This window comes from Tupaia chinensis, unplaced genomic scaffold, assembly GCF_000334495.1.
Source record: "Tupaia chinensis unplaced genomic scaffold, TupChi_1.0 Scaffold000252_1, whole genome shotgun sequence".
In the NCBI taxonomy this organism is placed as follows: Eukaryota; Metazoa; Chordata; class Mammalia; order Scandentia; family Tupaiidae; genus Tupaia; species Tupaia belangeri.
The window spans coordinates 2,483,547-2,506,521 of NW_006159732.1; the positions used below are offsets into that span (position 1 = coordinate 2,483,547).

The following is a 22,975-nucleotide window of genomic DNA, read 5'->3' on the forward strand; positions in this document are numbered from 1 at the left end:
TTCTATTTGAAGTGAAAGTTTATTTGCAGATTACATGAATATATACATAAAAAACCTAAAGGAATCCACCAAAAACTGCTAGAAGTGATAAATGAATACAGTAAAGTGACAAGATACAAAATCAACATACAAAATTCTATAGCATTGCTATACACCAACAATGAGCAGAATGAGATAAAATGGAAGAAAACAATCCCATTTACAATAGCCACAAAATGTATAAGATATTTAGGACTAAACCTAACCAATGAAGTCAAAGGCCTCTACAAGAAAAACAAAAACTACAAAACAAAATAAAAAAATGACACAAAAAGTGAAAAAGACACCCCATGTTGCTGGATTACAAGAATTAATATAATCAAAATGTCAATTCTGCCCAGATTAATTTATAAATTTCATACAATCCCGATCAGATTATGAGAGACATTCTTTTTTTTATTTTTTATTTTTTTATTTTTAGAGGTTTTTGCTATAGGGCACGTGCGCTCACCAGAAAGACAGAGAGAGACAGTGGAGGAGTCTGACCCAGCAGGCCCCCCAGGATCTGTTTGAGCCTTCGACCTTTGAGCACAGCCTTGGTCAGCTCAGCACGTTGGCAAGGCCATTGCTGTATGCTCCCCAACCTATGAGCAAAGCTTGGGTCGAGTCAGCATGTTGGCAAGGCTGTTTGCTGTATGCTCCAGAGACTGCAGTAGCCTTGCTGGGAAGCGACCCCCCTCTGACTCCCTGATATACTACTATAAAAGAATTACATAGCTCTCTCATACATCTCGAGTATGTGGTAAGATTTCCCGAAAATCCTCCGACCACTCCCCTTTGCCCTGACCACCTGCTGTTAATTACAATGCTTCATCCCTGCAGTCACAATGGAGGGTGTGCTGAAGTTCCATCTAGGCAAAAACCTTCTTGACCTTTGGAAGGCCCTTCAAGACACATTTAATATAAATAACCTTTTTACATACAATAGGATTAGGCCGAAACTGGCCCAGGGCACTCTTGCACCGCGGTAACTAATGTTCTAACAAAATACATAACAGTGGTGCCATAGGCTACACAAGTGAATCCACAACAAAACACTTAGGTATACCACAAACCCATTTTAAAGTTTTTCATTAACTTGTTAGTCACTTTACTTTTGACTTAAGAAAAACCGGTACTGCCAATTGGAGAAGCTGTTTAAAGTATCCCCTTACTCTCACCAAATGAACAATAGGTTTACCCTTTAAAATAAATAGATATATTAGGATTCCTTGAATTAAATTTTAGATCCCTAAAGAATTATGTAAGTATCATTCTTTATTGAGATCCATAAGAACTAATACCTATACTTGAGATTTTCTTTTGTTAGCATTATAGTCAGTAATCACAAGATGGCTGCCACCGAGCATTGGCTGATAATTAACTCTGCTTGCTGAAACTGTTTTCCGAAACTGCACATCCTGAAGTTCCTGAAAACCTGCTTACATCAATCAAACAATTGTTGAACTGTATCGATGATTAATAGACCTGCCCTTAATCAAATCCTGAATGAAATTTATGATCCCTATTGTTAAAACTTTATGAATTGATAATTAAAACACATAGCCCCTCACCCATTTACTTGCATCTATCACATTTTCAATAAAAAGGCACGATGATTCCTAGCAGTTGTCACTCTTCAGAGAGTGATCTCTGAGGGAATCCAACTCAGGACGTGCACAAAAAAGGCACCGAGGTCTCAGTCTTTCCTTCCAGTGCTGCCTCTGATGAGTCAACCCACCCCCGCTGAAGCTGCACCCCGCCCGGCAAGACAGAGAGACAGAAAGTGAGAAATCATCCCCCCCCCCAGGGGGGATGGCCACGCTGCAATCCCTTCTCCTCCATTCTCCTCTTGGGATCTTGGGCACGCACGCACATGTGCCTGGCATGAGTTTAAGCCACAGGATCTGGGACTCGAACTGTGGTCGACTACATGGGAGTCAAGTGACATAGCCATTATGCTAACTGCTGGTCCTGAGAGACATTCTTTACAGACTTAAAAAAAAAAGTCATAGAATTTGTCTGTAATCATAAAAGACCCTATATTGACAAAGAAAGTATCAGAGTAGGAGGCATCTCACTCCCTAACCACATAATATATTAAAAAACTGTGATAATCAGGGGCCAGCAGATGGCACAGCAGTTTTGGTACTGGACTCCCAAATGGCCTACTGCAAATCCTGGACCCAGTGACTTGAAACTCATGCTGAGTGCATGTGCGTGTGTGCCCAAGATCCCAGGGGAATGGAGGAAAAGGGACTGTGGCATGACCATCCCTCTGGGGGGGGGGTGATTTCTCAGTTTCTCTCTCACTGTCTCCATCTCTCTCTCTTCATGAACGTATATGCCCTAAGGCAAAAGCCTTTCCCTCACCAGAAAATAAAAAATAAAAAACAGCAAAGCTGTGATCATCAAAACAGCATGGTACTGACACAAAAATAAGTGCATAGGCCAATGGAACTGAATAGAAACCCCAGAAATAAACTCCAAAACATATAACCAACTGATTTTTGACAAAGGGTACTAGGCAATCCAGGGGGAAAAAGTAAAGCTCTTTAGCAAATGATGCTGGAACAACTGGATATCCATGTACAGAAAGATGAAATTAGACACCTATTTCTCACCATTAACCAAAATTAACTTTAAATGAATTGAAGATCTAAACCTAAGACCTCAAACTATAAAACTGCTGGTGGAAAACACAGGGGAAACTCTAGAGATATCAGAGTAGTCAAAGACTTCTTAAATAAGACCCCCAAAGCATAGGCAATAATCTCAAACATAGACAAGTGGGATTGTATCAGGTTATAAAGCTTCTGCACAGTAAAATAAACATTTAGAGTGAATTGACAAATCTTGGAATGGGAGAATATATTTACAAATTGTGCCTCTGATAAGGGACTGATAACCAGAATATACAGGGAACTCAAGCAGCTTACCCCTACCACCAAATAACCCAATTAAAAGAAGGGCAAATGAGCTGAACAGACAACTTGTAAGGAAGATGCAAATCAAAATCACTATGAGATACCACTTAACCCCAGTCAGAATGACTACTATTAAAAAATAGAGAATAACAAGGCTGTGGTGAAAAGAAAATTCTCCTACACTGTTGGTGGGAACACAAATTAGAACAGCCATTGTGAAGAATCATCTGGAGATTCCTCAAAGATCTACAAATAGAACTACCATATAATCCTACAGTTCCACTTCTGGGTATCTACCCAAAGGATAGGAATAAGCTCAGTCAGAAAAACATTTTCTTTTTTTAAAATTTTTATTTTTTTCCTTTTTTTTTTTTTTTTTTTTGAGAGAGGTTTTTGCTACAGGGCATGTGTGCTCGCCAGAAAAACAGAGAGACAGAGAGACAGAAAGTGAGAAATCCCCCCCTCCCGGGGGGATGACCACACTGCAACCCCTTCTCCTCTGTTCTCCTCTTGGGGTCTTGGGCACACATGTACACACACCCAGCATGAGTTTAAGCCACTGGGCCTGGGACTTGAACTGCGGTCGACTACATGGGAGTCCAGTGACATAGCCATTATGCCAACTGCTGGTCCCCAGAAAAACGCTTTCACATTCATGTTTACTGTGGCATTGTTCACAATTGCTAAGACATGGAACCCACCCAAATGTCCAAGATCAGATGAATGGATTGAAAAAAGTGTGGCACATATACACTATGGAGACTATTACTCAGCTATAAAAAAAGGCCCTGACATTTGAAAGAAAGTGGAAGATTTACTGCTAAGAGAAGCAAGCCACACTACGAAAGAGAGACACTGTATGTCCCCAATCAATATATACCAAATGTTGGCACTCTGTGGCAGAAACTGAGACTGGAAGGTATAAAGGCATGGAGAGCAACTGTGGATACTGGAGATAGTGGGTAAGGAGGGTGAGGAGTGGGGGAAGCTGAGAGAGAGAGAGAATCAAGGGAAGAAAGAAAGAAGCAAAACGTTAAAGGAACATAAAAATGGAAAATTATCTGTTGGTGATAATGTGTATGGTAATACCTTTGACTGGACTAATAAACAGTGTATTCATGATAATGTAATGATATACAGTGATTGAATGTAAAAACATTTAAAAAATTACTAAAGTGAGAGTCTCAGGTGATTGAGCCTCAGGGACTTGGAGGCTACACTTTGGCAGGCAACCATCTTGTAGGGTTCCTGGGTGTGTACTAACATCTGTGGCAGCAGAAAAACTGGACTGCGTAGCACAGACACCTCCTGCCAGCTGGTAGAACTCATTTTGCCTGTTCAGAAGAAACAACTTCCTCAGGCTATAGTCTCATAAGAATTGGATAGCACTTTCAGATCTTAAAATACATGCATTGCAATCCAGAGGTTGCATGATCTGACATCATTCTAGCACAGGTTCTTGAATTGCTTTGAAACAGGTGCAAAGTCTGAGGTCGCATTCCTATTCATCATCCCCTCTTCTTGTCCACACAGAGCAATAAATCCATCAGAAAAGCAGATGTTACTGTGGACCCAGGATTCCAAGGTTGTTAATCTTGTTTGGCTTTTCTAGGCTGCTGACAAAAGCTCATTTTAAAAAATGGCCACAGAACTTACCTGGTCCTAGTTTGGCCACAGCATAGAGGAGGTCATAGTTGAGGACTGGTGTGGCATCGCTGATTGGCTGCCAGCCAACAGGAGGAGATGAAGGGGGTGAGATGAGAAACTGTTTGGCAGGCTGCGGTGGAGCCAAATGCAGTTTGTCTCCATCCGTCTCTGGAGTCTGAACCTTTCAAACAGAGTGTAAATGAAGACACTTTACTCATGATGGCTTCAGATGTGCCATGCTGGTACACTAAGAGGTGGAGTTTCATTTTCAGCTTGTGACAAATGAACCAATGAACCAGACTGTAATAATAATTACCATTTAACACATACCATGTACCCAGTTTTCTAATTTAATCCTTGAAACAGTGAAGTTCACACTAGTGTTTGATCAGAATCACCTGGAGGACTTACTGAAACACAGTAAGTGTGGCACATATACACTATGTGGCCGGACCACATCCTGGCTTTTTTGATTCAGATCTGAGGTGGCCTAAGAATTTACACTTCTAACTAGTTCCAAGGTGATATTGCTGTTGCTGGTCTGCTGTTTTACCTCCAAATTCTTCTCTCCCCACCCCCACTTTCTACTGAGGTGAAATTCACATAACATCAAATTAACTGCTTTAAAGTGAACAGTTCAGTGGCATTTAATATATTCCCAGTATGCAACTATCACTTCTACCTAGATCTAAAACCATTTTTAAAGACAACCCCATAGAAAACCCCATACCCATTAAAAAGTCTTTACTCTCTCTTACTAGTTCTTGAAAAACATCAAGCTGCTGTCTATTTTTATGTATTTACTTATTCTGGATATTTCATATAAATGAGATCATAGAATACATAACATTTTTAAAGAGAAGTTTTTTTGGTATAGGGTGTGTGCACTTGCTGGAGAGACAGAGAAAGACAGAGAGACAGAAAGCAAGAAATCACCCTCAGGGGGATGGCCATGTCACAATCCATTCTCCTCTTGGGATATTGGGCATGTACACATATGTGCTTAGCGCAAGTTTCAAGCTGCCGGGTCAGGGACTTTAAGCATAGTCAACCATGTGAGAATCCAGCAACATAACCATTATGCCATCTGCTGGTCTCATGTGACCTTTTGTGTCTTCTGGCTTTCAATTAACATATTTTTAAGGTTTATCTACGTTGTACATATATCAGTATTTTATTCCTTATGAAGGCTAAATACTATTCCACTGTATAAACACATGACAGTTTTTTGCTCCATTTATCCACAGATGGACATTTGGTTGGTCAAGTGTTTTTTCCATTGTGCATAATGCTGCTATGAATATGCAAGTGTATTATTCAATGCATGATGACCTTTTGGTCAACAATGGACTACATTTATGATGGTGGTTCCATAATACTACACACACGGCCTAGGTATACCAACTAAGTTTGTGTAAGAACGCTCTATAATGTGTGCACAATGATAACATCACTTAACACAGTTCTTAGTATCCTGCCTTTAAGTGACACATGACTATATACATATTTAACTATGTGTTTTCAATACCCAGGAGTAGAACTGTTGGATCAAATAAGAATGTAATGTTTACCTTTTTAAAGAACTATGTGGGGTCTTTATTGATGAGATAACTGAGGTTTGTTTAAGTCACAAACATTAGTAGCAATGGTGGGATCTGAACACAGGTCTGGAGCCAAAGTGTGGTTTTTTCACTATGCCATTTCTGTAGAGTTCAAAGGTAGAAATAATGTTTACAGATCACTTAAGAGGTAGCTTAAGGCCTCTAGTGATGAGGTGAGGGTATGATGAGACATTGTAAACACTGATTTCTATTGCTCTGGATTCTGAGCATTGCCAAGAATGATCTATCTTTTTTAGAAATAGTCATCATTTATTTTTGGATGAAAAAAACCACAAGGTTAATTTCCTCATGAATGTGAATTATTGGAAAGGTTATATAGTCCACTAAAACTGCCATATAATTTAAATTATAATTAAAACCCTGACAGGGAGGCTAGAAATGGTTGTGATCAGATCCTTCTCATCATAATTTCTAGTTGGCATTTATTATGCATTTACTAAATACTGGGCATTTTAACACACAATGATTTATTTAATTCTCATATTATCAAGAAGGGATTTATATCATCATCCCCATTTTACAAATAGGGAAACTGACTCTCATGTGACTTCCAGGTAAGAGCCCAGATTGTCAACTCTCACGGCCTGCTTTCTAAGCCACAAGGCTGTCTGGGACTTAAGATATGGATATAATTCTCAGAGAACTAATTATAGAGTATAACTATAAATCAATCTGAAAGTAGAAAGTGTTCCATTTACATTTTAAAAAGGCACAAGATAATGTAGGGCAAAAGGACTAACTTCTGTAAAGAATTACCTTACCTGTGCAAAGTAGAGTTTTAACTTTTTCCCTCTGAACTGAGTTTCATGAAGCTCTATCCTGGCTCGGGCTGCAGATTTAGGATTGCTGAAGTTTATTCGAACACGTCTGAAACTCTTAAACAGCTGGAATGTCACACAGTCATCATAGGTTCGGAATAGTCCCTCAAATTTTTCCTGATGAAAACAAACACAGAGGAAAATCCATTGGTTATGTGTCTTATATAGTGCCAGATCTGACAAAAACTAACTAAAAAAGCTATTTATAACATAAAGTTAAATTAGAACACCAGTAACGTAGTTTTTCATCCATTGGTCTGTTCCTGGATGCTAAACATGTCTGTGGATTCAGTTGAAAGATTTATAACCTGGGTCAAGGGAACTGTGGAGGACCAGCAAATAGGGCTCATGGTTCATGAAGTACATTGAAAATTACACAGCCTGTTGCGTGTTCCTGTGTATATGAGTATTTGTCTAGGTAGAGTGGTCATAGCTGTTACCAAATGATCAAAGGACCTCATTATCTCCAAAATATTAGAGCTACCAAGTAAAGCACATAGTGAACATTAGTGATAATCTTGGAGGCAATTTTCTCATCCCAAAACATGGGATTCCACAACACTGGAACCCCTTCTTGTTGCTCAGTGCCGTATGATTAATTCTAGTCAATGAAGTATGTGTTGAAGGCAGGAAAAAGTACTTGTGAAATATTTCAATCTCTTTCTCTGCAGAGGTTAGCTGTTCCAGATGGTAAAGCTATGGGAAACAGGATTTTCCTCTCCCTGGGTCCTGAGATGCTGTGTGGAGCAGAAATAGCTTTCTACTTTCTCCTGTCCATCTTATGACTGACTTTGCCTTGAAAAGGTGGGCAGGGAACTCACCATTGCATTAAACCACTGGGACTTGGGAATAATTTTCATTCTTGTCACATAGCCACACATATAACAATTCAAAGAAATAATTAAAAATTTTCAATTCAGTACACTTCAATTCAATTAAACAAGCATCTGTTAAATGCTCACTCTTGTAAAGGCCTGGTCTATCTCTAGGCTTTAGGGAAATATAGAGATGAGTACCACATTGTTCTGACCCTCAATAATCTAACAATCTAACATGAAAGGCAGATACAGACATAAAGGGAACACCCAGAAGGCTGGGGAAAGTCATAAAAGGAAAATTAGTGAATTAAAAAAAATACATATTATTAATACCATCTGGCTGGTTCCTCTTAGCCTTAAAAACATCCTTTTAAGGAACTATATGGGCTTTTATTGATGAAGTAACTAAGGTTTATGAGTGCATGTTAAGCTACTACTTTTTAAATTTTTATTTTTATAAAGCAAAAATTACAGAATTAATTTTTTTGGCAGAAAACTTTACATTCTTTTGTCTGTTAAATGTTTCTTCCTTTTGCCCCTCACAGCCACCCTCTACCACCCACTCTCTACCATCCACTACTCTGTGTTTTTAATGGAGAAATTACCACTTAAAAAAAAGCCTTCTATTAAAACAAACCCCTGATTTTTTTATTTCAACAGTAAAAGTTATTTTGTCATAAGAGTGAAAAAGAGTGGGAATGAAGATGCACAAAAGATCAAGACTTATAGAATTTTATCTTGGAATGGACTTAAGAAATGATAAATTCAACCTCTTCCTCCTCCCCTCCATCATTTTACAAATCAGGACCCTGAGGTTAGAAGACATAAGAACCCATTCATTGGCCCACGGTCAGTCGCAGAGTGAAGAGTGGACCACTGTCCTTGTGACCCTGACTACAGAGAATCTTTGACCTATATAGAGAATATACTGCTAGATTGACAGGAAAAGATGGTTGTTATAAGAGCAAGAAAGGGATAGTAGTAAACTGACCCAAGGCCAAAGTGTCATCACATCTAAAAGGATCATTGCAGTGATGTAGGGCTTTAAGACCACTAACTTTTTATTTATTTATTTATTTATTTATTTATTTATTTATTTATTTATTTATAATATGTGCTTGGTCAAGTTCTTTCTTTTACTCTTTCTTTTACTTTTTCTGTTACTTTTCAAAATATATCTTGATTATCTTATTTTTATTAAGTTTTTATTACATTTAATCACTGTACATCTTTACAGTATAGAAAGTGAATTTTCTCAACATGAAAACACTGCACCTTATTCAAAGATATTACTGAATACATTATCATCAACAGGTAATTTTCCATTTTAGCATCCCTTAAATGTTTTGCCTTTTGCTCCCCTTATTTCTCTTCCTCCTACTTCCCATTGCTCACCCTTCTTCCACACTGTCTTTTGTATCCACCTTTACTTTCCATGCTTTTATATCTTCCAACCTTTAAGTTTCTACCACAGAGTGCAGACATTTGGTATATGTTAAGAGGGGATATATAATACCCCTCTCTTTCATAGTCTGGCTTCTCTCAGCATTAAATCTTCCATATTTAATAATTTTTTATCAAATACCAGGGTCTCATTTTTTTTTTTTATGGTGGAGTAGTGTTCCACAGTGTATATGTCCCACAATTTTCAATCCATTCATCTGTTCTTGGACATTAGGGTTGATGCCATGTTTTAGCAATTGTGAGTAACACTGGAGTAAACATGGATGTGCAAGTGTTTTTCCAACTGAGCATACCCTTTGGGTAGATACCTAGGAGTGGAATTGTAGGATCATATGGTAGTTCTATTTTTAGGTCTTTTATTCTCCATAGTACCTGTACTAACTTACATTCCCACTAACAGTGTAGCAGGGTTCCCTTTTCAGCACAGACTCATCAACACTTACTTTTTATTTTTTTAAAATCTTAGCCATTCTAACTAGGGTTAGGTGGTATCTTATTGTGGTTTTGATTTACATCTCTCTTATGATAAAGGACATTGAGCATTTTTTCATATGCTTTTTGGCTATTCATATGCCTTCCTTAGAAAGTTGTCTGTTCAGCTCATTTGCCATTTTTTATTAAACAAGTTGATTTATTTTTTAAAAAATTATTTATTTATTCTTTTTTTTTTTTTTTAAATTTGACCAGAGAGAAACATAGAGAGAGAGAAGTGAGAAAAAAAGCCACCAGGTCTGGGACTTGAACTGCAGTTGGTCATATGGGAGTGTCCAACACCTTAGCCACCAAGCCACCTGCTGGTCCCATCATTCGCCCATTTTTTAATTGGATTTTTTTTCAAGTAAGTTGCTTGAGTTCCCAGTATATTTTGGTTATCAGTCCATTATCGGGAGCATAGTTTGCAAATATATCCTTCCATTCCGAGGGTTGCTGATTCACTCTAATTACTGTTTCTTTTGATGTGCAGAAGCTTTTTAATCTGATGTAATCTCACTTGTCTATTTTTGAGATTATTGCTTGTGCTTTGGGGGTCTTATTTAAGAAGTCTTTGCCTAATCCAATGTCTCTAAGAGTTTCCTCTGTTTTCCACCAGCAGTCTTATAGTTTGAGGTTTTATGTTTAGATCTTTCATCCATTTTGTGTTGATTTTGGTTAATGGTGTGTGTGTGGGGTGTAATTTCATTTTCTTTATGTGGATATCCAGGTTTTCAGCACCACTTGCTGAAGAGATGTTCTTTTCCCCCACCAAATTGTCTTGTGCCCTTTGTCAAAAATCAGTTGGCTGTATGTTTGGGGTTTACGTCTGGGCTCTCTGTTCTGTTCCATTAGGCTACATGCCTGTTTTTGTGCCAGTACTATGCTGTTTTGATTATCACAGCTTTGTAATGTATTTTGGGATCAGGGAGTGAGATACCTCCTATTCCACTCTTTTTGTGCATTCTTCCTCTGGTTATACAAGGACTTTTTATGATTCCAGACAAATCTTTTGTCTTTTTTTTTTTCTAATTCTGTAAAGAATGTCTCTGGTAATCTGATCAAGATTGTATGAATTTTTAAAGTTATTTGGGTAGGATTGATATTTTGATTATATTAATATGATCACTGATTTCTAAGACTACACAGGAAGAGTAAATCAAATGTCAAGGAGGTTCTTCCTGCTTCTAGGGGCACCCAGATGAACTTATCTCAGGCTCTTAAGTCCATGCCTGAGATCCTTCCAAACTTTGATGCCCTTTCTGAGACTCTCCCAGGATATGGCTCTCTATGGTCCCTCCCATTTTTGACAAAAGCATCTGTAGATATGCTTTTTCTCTCTCTCTGTCTTTTTTTATTTTGTAGAGGTTTTTGCTATAGGGTGTATGTGCTCACCAGACAGACAGAGAGACAGAAAGTGAGAAATCAGCCCCCAGGGGGATGGTCATGCCGCAATCCCTTCTCCTCCATTCTCTTCTCGAGATCTTGGGCATGCACGCACACACGCCCGGCGTGAGTTTTAAGCCACCGGGTCCGGGACGCGAACCACGGTCAACTACGGGGGAGTCCAGCAACATAGCCATTACACTAACTGCTGGTCGCCGACATGCTTTCTCTTTTATATCAGCACATAAGTCCTCTCCACAAAACTTAAAGAAAATATTCAGAGTTTTTGTTCTATTTTACTTCATAACACTTATGGAGATTTGTGTGTTCTTTCTTACCTTTTCAGGCTCTGTTCTTATTCTCATTTCCTTATCAAGAGCAAAACATAAATCTTATCTTATGAAGAGCAATTTTTTTCTTATCTGCCAAGCCTTGGGATAAGCCAGCTCACAGGCTTGGAGCTTCAGCTACCACTCTAAGGGGGCTCATTATGGAATTACTTCCCAATAATATTGTGTTTTAATGAACAAAAATCCTGAAAAATAAAATGCTTTCCTTAAAATGAGAGTACTCTGAGCTGGTTAAATCATAGTTGGTGCTTTAACTTAGGGAGTTTTGAGGAAGTAGAGGGATTCAGATGAAAAGTTCTTGTTTCTTTGTAGACTACATTTTTTAGGACAAAGTCCTGGGGTCTTCTTTATGCCAGTATGCTTTTTCTATTTCTAATTTGTGAATTCCACCTTCCCATCATGTCTCCAAGGTCTAACCATGAGCAGTTAAGGGTCAGCCTTTGAGGGAGAAGAGCTCTTTTTCTTTGAGTTGATTCCTCTCCTTTGATTTTATAGTTGTTTTTTTATGTCTCACATTTCAGTTTATCAGAGCTGTTTGGCTGTTAAGAGCCTAGATTAGGGGAAAAGAATCAGGAGTCCAGAGTTTTGGGCTTAGCAGAGGAGTAACAGTAAATGACCATGTACTGTCTGTGTGGAGAAGCTTTGACAGGCTTCAATAACTAATCACAACTGTTTTCTCCACTGACTAATCTTCACCAGAAGTCTCCAGGCAGCGACTGCCATTAAGTTGGAGTTATGTTATTGATAGAAACCTCTTTGATCTCTTTTTTGGGGGGGATTAATCTGATGAGCACAAGGAACTTTTACACCAAACTTGAAGTGCACCTCAGAGCTCAGGGATCAGGGTTTTCACTGGATCATATGGAAATGAAAGTCTATAATGACAACAAAAATAAACAGCTATTTCCTTGGCACATCCTCTCTGTAGAGGTATTTAGAAAATTGTGTAGTGGGTGACAGCTGACTAAAATTTGGGACTTGCTAGCCATCCCTATTTTTGTTTCCATGGGAGTCTTTACAAACATTTCATATGCTGTGGCAACAGGATACTAGACCAAGTTGGTTAGACACAGGTCCAGGACAATGAGTCCACCAGATGTACCTTTAGGCAAAAGAGTGACTTGTGACAAGAGCCAGCTGTAAGGATCTTCTCCCTGCCATTAAAGCAAATCTACTGTTTTGATGCCTGAGTTTCCACCAGGCGCACAGGAATATTTTGTTGTCCTTTGACTGATAATTTTCTCCTGTCTGGTACTGCCCAAACCCAATAAATTCCTCTTTTGTGCAATCAGTTTTCTTTGCAGCCTCTAATATGAATATAGTTCTATAGCAGGGATTCCAAGTTCTTTGGTTTCAGGATGTCTTTATACTCTTAAAAGTTATTGAGGACTGGGGCCAGTAGGTGGCATGGTGGTTAAGGTGCTAGACTCTCACATAGCAGACCACAGTGTGAGTCCTGAAATTAGCTGCTTGAAACTCATGCTGTGTGTGTGTGCATGCATGCTCAAAATTTCAGGAGGAGAATGGAGAAGGGATTGTTGCATGACCATCCCTTCTGGAGGGGTGTGATTTCTCACTTTCGCTCTCACTGTCTCTCACTATCTCTCTCTGTCTCTCCAGTGAGTGCACAAGCCCTATGGCAAAAACCTTAAAAAAAAAGTATCTAGTAACTGAGGAACTTTTGTTAATGTAGGCTTTACTATCAATATTAACTGTTCTAGAAATAAAAACTGAGAAATTAAAAATACATATGAATGAATCCATTTTAAAATACCAACATTAAATCCATTATATGTGAACATATCCTTTTCATAAAAAATAACATTTCCAAAGTAAGAAAAAATTCAGTGAGAAGATTGGCATCGTTTTACCTTTTTGCAAATCTCTTTCATTTTTGACTTAATAGAAGACAACTGGAATTTCATGTCAGCTTCTGTATTCAACCAGTTGTGCTATGTTTGTTTTAACTGAGGGACATAAAGAAAAGCTGGGCTCATAAAAAAAATATGGTTGGAAAACGGAGAAAACAGTCTGGAAAGTGGATCTTTTATCTAAAGGAAGTAGGAGGTAAGGTTCTCTGTTCAGAGTGGTGAAGGTGAGGGAAACAGGAAGATTTAGGATAGCTGTTCAGAGATAAGGATAAAGTGGATGAGTTACAACATGGAGAGTGGAACAGGTTGAATTATGTACCCTTAAAATGACTCATTGAAGTCCTAACCCTCATTACCTCAGTAAGTGACCTTATTTGAAGATGTATTGAAATTAGTAAAGGTATATGAGGTCATACTGGAGTGGTGTGGGACCCTAATTCATTATGACTGGTATCCTCATAAGAAATTAGCCATATAAAAACAGGAACATAAGAGAACATCCGATGATGTCAAGAGGAGTAGAGTGATGCACCTACAAGCCAAGGAATGCCAGATATTGCCAGCAAAACACCAGGAGCTAGGAAGGGGCATGGCAGTATCTTTCTACATGATTCAGTGGGAGCCTGTTACTGTCAACACCCTAATTTTGGACTTCCTGCCTCCAGAATCGTGAGACAATAAATACCTATTATTTGAAGCTACTCAGCCTGTAATACTTTGTTCCACAGCCCTAGGAAATGAATATAGGAAACCATGCAACACTTAAAAAACATAATCATGCCATTCCTACTGCCTCCAGGAAATTAGGAAGCAGATAGTTGGGTTATTTCAGGGTGGTGTGTGTAAGATACATCTGTGCATGTATTTGCGTGTGTGAGTATATGTTTGTGTGTGTAGCTGGAGAGCCTGGAACAAGAAAGATGAAAGCATAAGTGGGGAAGTGTTGAAAGAGCTGGTGAGTAGGAAATTGAGATGACCAACTGCAGAGGTTGGGAAGGAATGACGAGAAGCTGAGCATCATTAGGCTGAAAGAATGGGGAGATGTGAGTTTGAGGATCTTGATGAGTTTGAAGAATAAATCTAGTAGGACCCAGAGGGAATTTTCTAAGTTTAAGTTTTCAGAAGTTTTTCAGTATCAGATACCCTAAGGTCTAACATAAGGCATGTAAATGGAGTCTGATATGTGACGAGGTGAATTTTATGGGAATAGAGGTCGAAAACAGCAAGGCTAGAGGGTTGGGTGGTCGCCAGCTCAGAACGATGACAGGAAACAGAATTGAGGATATAACCCTGAGTCAGGAGATGAGGTACATGAGAAATATGGAAGAGTGACCCAGAGATCTACAGAGTATGAAGAGCAGAGATTAAAAAGTAGACTTTCACGAGAGGGCAAGGGCTTTGTAAAGGAGTTTATCTATGGGAAGTGATGGAACAACAGTTTAGAAGCATCGGGAGGAGAGTCAGGTAGTCCCAAGCTTCGTATCGTAATCTCAAGATGTGGGAAATTACAGAACAATCTGTGTGCCACTGAGAAATGGCGAGAGAGGAAGTATTGCCCAGAATACAGGATTTGGTAAGGGGAGGATGCGGAGTAATTATTCTAGAACACAAATTGTACTCTGAGAATAATTAACAAGGGGTTCTAGAGAAGAAAGTGGGAGAGGCCAGAGTGAGTTGGCTGGAAGAGAAGGGGCAGGGATGAAGAGTGGGGCTAGATCAGGATACAAGCATAGGGAGGATGCTGCGTAAGTGGGGGATGTCTGAGACCCCCACACACCCTTGGTATGGTAAGTAAGACGTATGCACAAAGTAGCCACAAAGGCTAAGGGCCACCTAGTGGAATAGGTGGTGAGACCACAAGGGGTTAGGGTGCTTGACGTCCAAAAAGTTATTTGATATTTTTTACCCTCATTAATTTTTATGAGCTGCTTTTTCTTTTCCCTTCCTTCTTTCTTATTTATTTATTTATTACAAATTCAGAACTATAAGGCACATGTAAAGACATTCCAAGTGTTATACCTGAAAATTGTGAAAAGGGCTGCTTAAAATAAAATAATTAGGTGGTCCAAAGAAAAAGCACTTTTGGATTCAAAATGATCTTTCTTTTTATACTTTTTTTCTCTTTTTTTTAGAGAGGTTTTTGGTATAGGGTGCATGCACTCGCCAGACAGACAGAGAGAGACAGAGAGACAGAAAGCGAGAAATCACCCCCCAGGGGGGATGGCCACGCCGCAATCCCTTCTCCTCCATTCTTCTCTCAGGATCTTGGGTACGCACACCCACACGCCTGGTGTGAGTTTAAGCCACTGGTTCTGGGACTCGAACCGCAATCAACTATGTGGGAGTCCAGTGAAATAGCAATTACGCTAACTGCTGGTCCCAAAATGTTCTACTTTCAATGTATTTGATTTTCTTGAGTTGTTTAGGAAGAATGGAGACAGGTATTTATTGCTTTATTTGGAGAGGCTCACAGCAATTTTTAAAAAATGTTCTTATTTTATATCTGTGATAATTGTGTTTATTATTTGTGCTCTGTATGTAGAGAAAAGATCTGAACATGGCTTATAAAGATATATAAGGGTTGAGACCAGCAGTTGGCGTAATGGTTATGTGGCTAGACTCCCATGTAGTCGACCGCCGTTTGAGTCCTGGACCTGGTGGCTTGAACTCATGCCAGGTGCATGTGCGTGTGTGCCCAAAATCCAAGAGGAGAATGGAGGAGAAGAGATTGCAGCATGGCTATCCCCCCAGGGGGTGATTTCTCACTTTCTGCCTGTCTCTCTCTGTCTTTCTGGCCAGCGCACTACCCTATAGCAAAAACCTCTCCCCCCTGCCAAAAAAAAAAAAAGATATTTAAGAACAAACTAAAATGAAATGAAATAGAAATTGAGTAGGAAATAACAGAAAAATAAAGGGGGACAAATAAATTGGAGCCAAGAAGGAAATCTGTTCAGTAAAACTGAAAAGCTTCTCATAGTCTTAAACATTTATTGGGTCAATTATTTGCTTCTAAACTAACAAGATAAATTTACACATTTGTTATATGATTCATAAGGTCTATAGGATAAAGATAAATCTAATCTTTTTTTTTTTTTTGAGAAGTTTTTGCACCCTATCGGGCGCGTGCGCTCACCAGAAAGACAGAGAGATACAGAGAGAAAGAAACCAAGAAATCCCCCCTCAGGGGGAATGGCCACACCACAATCCCTTCTCTCCATTCTCCTCTTGGGATCTTGGGCAGGCAGGCATGCACACACGCCTGTGGTGAGTTTAAGCCACTGGGTCCAGGACTCGAACTGCAGTTGACCACATGGGAGTCCAGCGACATAGCCATTACACCAACTGCTGGTCCCAAGATTAATCTAATCTTAAAACCAGGCAGTCAGTGGTAACAAAAGTTGGAAAAAAAGAGGAGAAGGGGGGTGGGGAGACCTTGGTTAGGATACAAGAATACCAGTAGAGAAGGAGAATGAGTTCTGGAGCACAATGCACAATAGAGGAACGGTGGTCAGACAATTCATGTGGATCCGAATGTACACAATACAACATAGTGGTAAAGGTTTGAGGTGATGGGTATGTTAATTGCCTTGACTTGATCACTACACAGCATACACATTCGGAAAAACCACACTGCACCCCATAAATATGCACAAGTATTACAAGTAAATCAAAAATTATAATTAATTTTTTAATAATTTATTTATTTTGGAGAGGTTTTTGCTATAGGATGCATGCACTCTTCAGAAAGACAGAGACAGAGAGACAGAAAGTGAGAAATTCCCCCCACTCCCACCCCCGGGAGGATGGCCATGCCACAATCCCTTCTTCATTCTCTTCTCGCAATCTTAGGCACACATGCACATGTGCCCAGCCTGAGTTTAAGGCACCGGACACAGGACTTGAACTGTGGTCGACTACATGGGAGTCCAGCGATGTAGCCATTATGCCATCTTTTAGTCCCTCAAAATTTATAATTTCTAAGTAAGGAAAAGGAAAAGAAAAACAAAACAAAACAGGAAAACAGGCAGTCAGATGTATCTGTCCAGAGTCCTCATAAAGAAAATACTGTGATATGATGAACACAGCCCTCAGCAATTATAGAACAGGAGTTAAGGTAGTAGAGGATCTAAGGCAGTTTCCAAGCAAAATGTAAGCAAGTCCTTTTAAATATCAATAGCCTTCAGCAGGGTACTGGGCTTAGGAAATGCTCAATACATTTTAGTTGATTGGCTGATGTGAAACCCCAAAGTATTTTTATAAAATATTAGAGAATTAAAACTTCACCCTCAGTTACAAACCAGAGGTAGCAAATAAATAACAACTTCTAATCTCTCCATGAATCCTCAGAAAGCCCTTTGTGGGGGGTAAGAGTTGGGGTGCTTATGATCCTTAAGAAGCACAGGAAATAAAAGAAAGTCAGAGAAGTTAATCTATACAAAGTCACACAATTGGCCAGTTGGCAAAAACAAAGCGAGTCAACTCAAGTTATCTGTACTACGTAAACATCGCTGATGCATGGGAAGGACTGAGAAGGGACTTGGAAGCTAGTTTTTCTTGTCAATCCAAAAGAACAATGCTGTCCTTAAAGAAACAGCTGCTAGAGAAGCCCAATGGAGCCCTTTGCATTCTAAACCATGCTGTACATTTTTATGTATTATTCAATTTTCACACTTCTGATCTCCTTAGGTATAAATGATCTTAACAAGAAATTCAGCTTCTCTCAAAATCACAAGACTCTCATCTGTCAGATAATACCTCCTAGAAACTGCTGAGGATTGAAACAATTCATTTAGGTTTATCACCTCTAAATGGATACCACTGACAAGCATGTGTAAATTTCACGTTTAAGAATCTACTGGATTCAATGCCACAATCCTCCAGCCTCATAAAAAAAAAAATCTACTGTATTTTTAAAAACATTTTGCTATAGGCCATGCACACTAGTAGGAGAGAAAGAGAGAAAAAGAGGGAAAGTGAGAAAATATCCTGCAAGGAGTAAGGACACGCCACCGTCTCTTCTCTCATCTCCTCTCAGGATTTGAAGCATGAACATGTGACTGGAGTGTCCCTTAAGCTGCCGGGTCTGGGACTCAAACCATGCCGTTCCCCACGTGGGATCCAGCTACCTCAACCACTATGCCATCCACCGGCTCACCCCATACTGGGTTTTATGTGTCACTCAGGAAAGTGTCCGGTTGAAAGGATTTGATCATGAACTGTCTATAACACTCGCTCCCTATGAGAAAGGAATAATCAACCTGTATGCAAGGGTTCTTACATCTGAGTTTTAACCTATCAGGGTTTTTTAGGCTAGCTGGCCTTGTATTAAATCAGGCCCTGTTCCATTTGTGGTCCTGATGCTACCTAAATAAAAAATTGTTCCAAGGAGGGTCACAGTCCTTCTTTACTGATAAAAGAAGTAAACAGACCTTGGGTCATGCAATTGCTTCAGGAAAAGACAACTTGCAGGTAAAATAAAAATACAAAAGCCTTTACCTTTTTTTCTTTGGAATCCTTGTTGGAGATAAAGATCTAAAACTCAGCTCCAAACTCTAAAAGGAGCTGCTTTGTCCTAAATTTCATGATTCATCACCCAATTCTCTCAAGGGAGCATTTTCTGTGGTCTGTGTTCCATTCTACTCCTTTGTTCCTGGTAGCAGCCCTAAAGTTTAATGTGACTGGGTAACACTGGTCTCTGAGAGTATATTTTGAGTTCTAGTTAGTTAAGAACTTTTCATTTCTCTAATTCTACTGAGCGATCATCACTGCATTTAGAAATGGAGGAAGGAAAGCAAAAACAAAAACTAAAAAACAAACAAACAAACAAAAAAAAAAAAAAAAAACCTCAAATGCCTCCAAAACAACAATATATAGCGGTTATAAACTGGAATGATCTTTGAACCAAGGTGAACCTAAGTATTGTGGAGCCTGAAGCTTTTACAACTTAGGGAGCCCTCTTTAAGCAAAACAACACACAGCTAGGCACAAAGTAGTTTTTCTTTGTTAAGAATGGGAATAAAAAATCCTAAGAAATAGCATTTGCAAATTTTACAGAAATATATGATCATGTAAGCACACTGGCAGGGCTCCACTGAGGTCTTGATAGTGAATCAAGGAAGGAGTCTACAGGTGGTGCGTTTGCCTGCCTAGGACCCTTTACGGGTCTGTCCTCATGCAGTGACTGCCCCTACACTTTGGGTGAGTGAGAACCTTGCCATCACCTAATATTAGGGCTTGTCCCTGTCCGACTGTCCAAGGGGGAGAGGACATGGTTGGATAGTGTTTGTAGATGCCTCCAAGATCCCTGCTTGGTTCAGGACATTTTTAACCTCTCAAGCTTGAAACTATAGGGAATAGCAAAGAGGAAATCTCATAAATGTATCCAGATTGAGTAAGAGAGACCTCTGAGAGAGAAGGTATGAACACAAATCTCTGTTATATGCTACAAAATTGGATTTCTATGCATGGTAATATATATAGTTTTTTAACCAAAGGAAGGATCTGATCATCTTTCTATAGCCACATTTCAGTTTACAGTATCATAGCTGCCTTGGCTCCGGACATTTCCTGAGGGCTAAAGACAGCTTCATCCTTCTCTGGGTCATCAGCTTCTTTTCCCTGATCATTAATCTGCAAAAAAGTCTGTGGCTGTCATTAGCCCTGATTAGATATTGGCCCTAATTGTGAATGTGTAATGGATGAGGTGCATAGCCTCCTTTACAGTTTACCCGATCTCGTAAGATGATGGGAATTGCATTTTACGTTCATCTAAATATTATTTATCTATTAGCTACTGGTAATAAGAGGAGGTACTGCATAAAACTCTATTAGTAGCATAGACTCAAAAGCTGTATTACTTAGTTCAAATCCTGGACCCAACTGTGCAAACTCAATTTACTTCATCATTGACAGCACAGTTTCCTTATCTATAAAATGAGAATAATAACTATTTGTGATGTATATTTTGTAGCCCATGATTCTATTTGAATCTAAAAGCTTATATGTTGTTCATAATTGTGCTTTGCCAAAGCTAACTCCATTTTGAATGCTTTTACAGTATCACTCAATTTTGAGTGTATTAATTCTTGCCTTTAAAATGTACTTTGTGAGAGGGCACCTGTACTTGTCAGAGAGACAGAGAAACAGAAAGAGAGAGGGAGAGAGAGAAAGCACCTGTCAATGGGGTATGATCATGCCGCAGTCCCTTCTCCATTTCTTCACCTTTTTGGGATGTGGGGTCATGCATACACATGTATCTGGTGTGGTTTTCAAACTATTGAGACCAGGATTCAAATCATCTGGTTGACTATGTAGAATCTAGCTCCCTTAACCACCAAGCCATGAGCCAAGCCCAATTTTTGCTTTGTAATATCTATCATAATTGAACCAAATAAGCTGATTGCTACCTTACTGATGTGTGTCAAAATGCAAATGAGCTTGTAGGCACTGACATCTAGAAACTGAGATAATATACCTCTTGGAAGTATAAATATCAGGGCCTCCTAACTGCTTCCAGAAATATATCTCACTGTGATTCCACTCTGTAAATATCCATGCAATAAAACAGTAGCCACAGAAGCACTGTCCAGTGGGCATCCCTGGACCTCTCTGCTGATGGCTTAAGGGCATTCTGGGCCTGTTGTAGTGTCACCTTGAGAAGTCTCCCAGGCTAAGTTGAAGGTTTTTCTCATAGATACACAAAATTTGGTTTGCTATTAATGTGTGGTGCTCATGTGATTTTCTTCCTTCCTTTCTGTTAATTGTCTTTTACTTGTTTGTTATATATTTGCCTATTTTCTGCTTGTGTGTGTATTTCAATAATCTGATTAATTTGGAAACTTTCTTTGCTTCATTTGACTTGTTATTTGATTTAAGCATAAAAAGCTTGCCCCTCTTACAGAAAGATTAAATTGCCAGCAGGTATTTCGGAACTATTAGGTTGCTGGGAAAGTCATGATGTATTTTTCTAGTTTTCTACGCAAAAAAAGATCACCAAAGGTGATCACCAAAGGTGATCACCAATAGATATCCTTTGTTGGTTCACACACTACCTCATGAGGATGTTAATTAGTATATTATTAGTGAGTAAATTATTATATTTAAATTGCTTAAAACGATGCTGACGACAGTAATTACATGTGAACTAATACTATTATAGGGTCATTGGAAAAGTCATGACACATTTTCCTATATTCTTCTACAGAAAAATACATCATGACTTTTCTGATGGCCCAATACTAATCCCAGATTGGAAGATAACCAACATTTTGTTTATTGTTTATGTTAATATTTGGTCTATTAGCTCCAGCTCCATAAATCTCCCTTTATCTAGATCCAAGTATATTATTATATCTCTGTCTGCATCTATCTATATTTATACCTATGCTTGCACATACATCTAATTCTTAAAGATTGTAAATAACAATTATAAGAGTGCCAGCTAATATCTCACATAAAATGAGCTCTAATTACATCAACTTGATTTTATGTTGTTATCTACTTAAAATGTAGAGCCCAAGTTAACTATCAAGAATTCTTTCTTATCTGTAAAACTTTAGAACTGTTCTTGGCCAAGTCATGGTGGCACAGGTGGTAGCCACTGTGCAACACTAGGGCCATACAGGAAGGCTCTGAGTTCAGTTCCTGGGTTGACCTGAGCAAGCCAACTGCACCCACAGGTGTGCCTGCTGGGATTTTAGGTTCGGGACATGTCGTGTGAGCCTGAGTGCACAGGGAGACCTCAGGATGAGAACCGTATGTGACCTTGGTACTGCAGAATGCTGTGTCACTGCCACATCACGGTGTCTGCCCAAAGCCAATATTTTTACTGGGGTCCCTAAATATGCCATTCAACTATCTCAACAAATGACTTCCATCCACCTAGGTGCTTAAGCTAAATGTTACCCTGGTGTCTTCCTTCTCCCTCACTCACAGGTTCCAGCAGACAGAAGCCCTGTGTATTCTGGACCACCCATTCTCTCTCCTATCTGCTCCCTGTGCTCCCTGTTCTTCATCCTGTCCCCAAGTCCTTGACTCACTGTAGTTCATTCTATTACTGCACCAAGTCCCCCTGGTTTCTGTTTGAACACCCTAGAATCTATCTTGAAAGTCTGCTGCTAGAGAGGTCTTTCTAAAAGAGAAAATTCTGACCGTACTTCTCTTCTACCCAATCCTGCAGTGGTTCCCCATTGCTTTTAAAATAAGACTAGGCTTAGCATTAAAGGGCCTTCATAAAATGACCATTCATCTTTTCATTAAACTAAAAATCCACCATTGCCCTAACATGTCCCCTATACTCAGTCAAACTTCTGCTTATGAGTTCCCAAAGGAGGGATTTTCTGTATCTCCAGGCTTTCCTTATTTTCTCTTTCCTTTTTTCTGCCAGGGAAAATTTTTCCTTCAGATAGCTTCTAATTGTTCCTCAAGTTTCAGTTTAGATGACATATTTGAGGAATCAGGAATCTTTCCTAAATTCTACTGAAGTTTAGACACATTCTGCTATGCTCTCATAGCAGAGCTAGCTAGTAGATGAGGTAACTGCTCCCTCACTAACTGGACCATAAGAGCTTCAAGGGCAGGAATG

At 39.2% G+C, this 22,975-nt stretch overlaps 1 protein-coding gene across 2 annotated transcripts in view; it reads right to left on the reverse strand.

Annotated features, from left to right (window-relative positions):
• Window positions 1-22,975, reverse strand: part of RCAN2 (regulator of calcineurin 2) — a 304,665-nt gene that overhangs the window by 23,070 nt on the left and 258,620 nt on the right. For both annotated transcript variants that reach the window (XM_006149077.3, XM_014588014.1), the window contains 2 exons: window positions 6,976-7,149; window positions 4,602-4,773 (listed from right to left, as the gene is read on the reverse strand). In XM_006149077.3, the coding sequence (XP_006149139.1) occupies window positions 4,602-4,773; window positions 6,976-7,149 (346 nt within the window). The remainder of the gene's footprint in view (window positions 1-4,601; window positions 4,774-6,975; window positions 7,150-22,975) is intronic.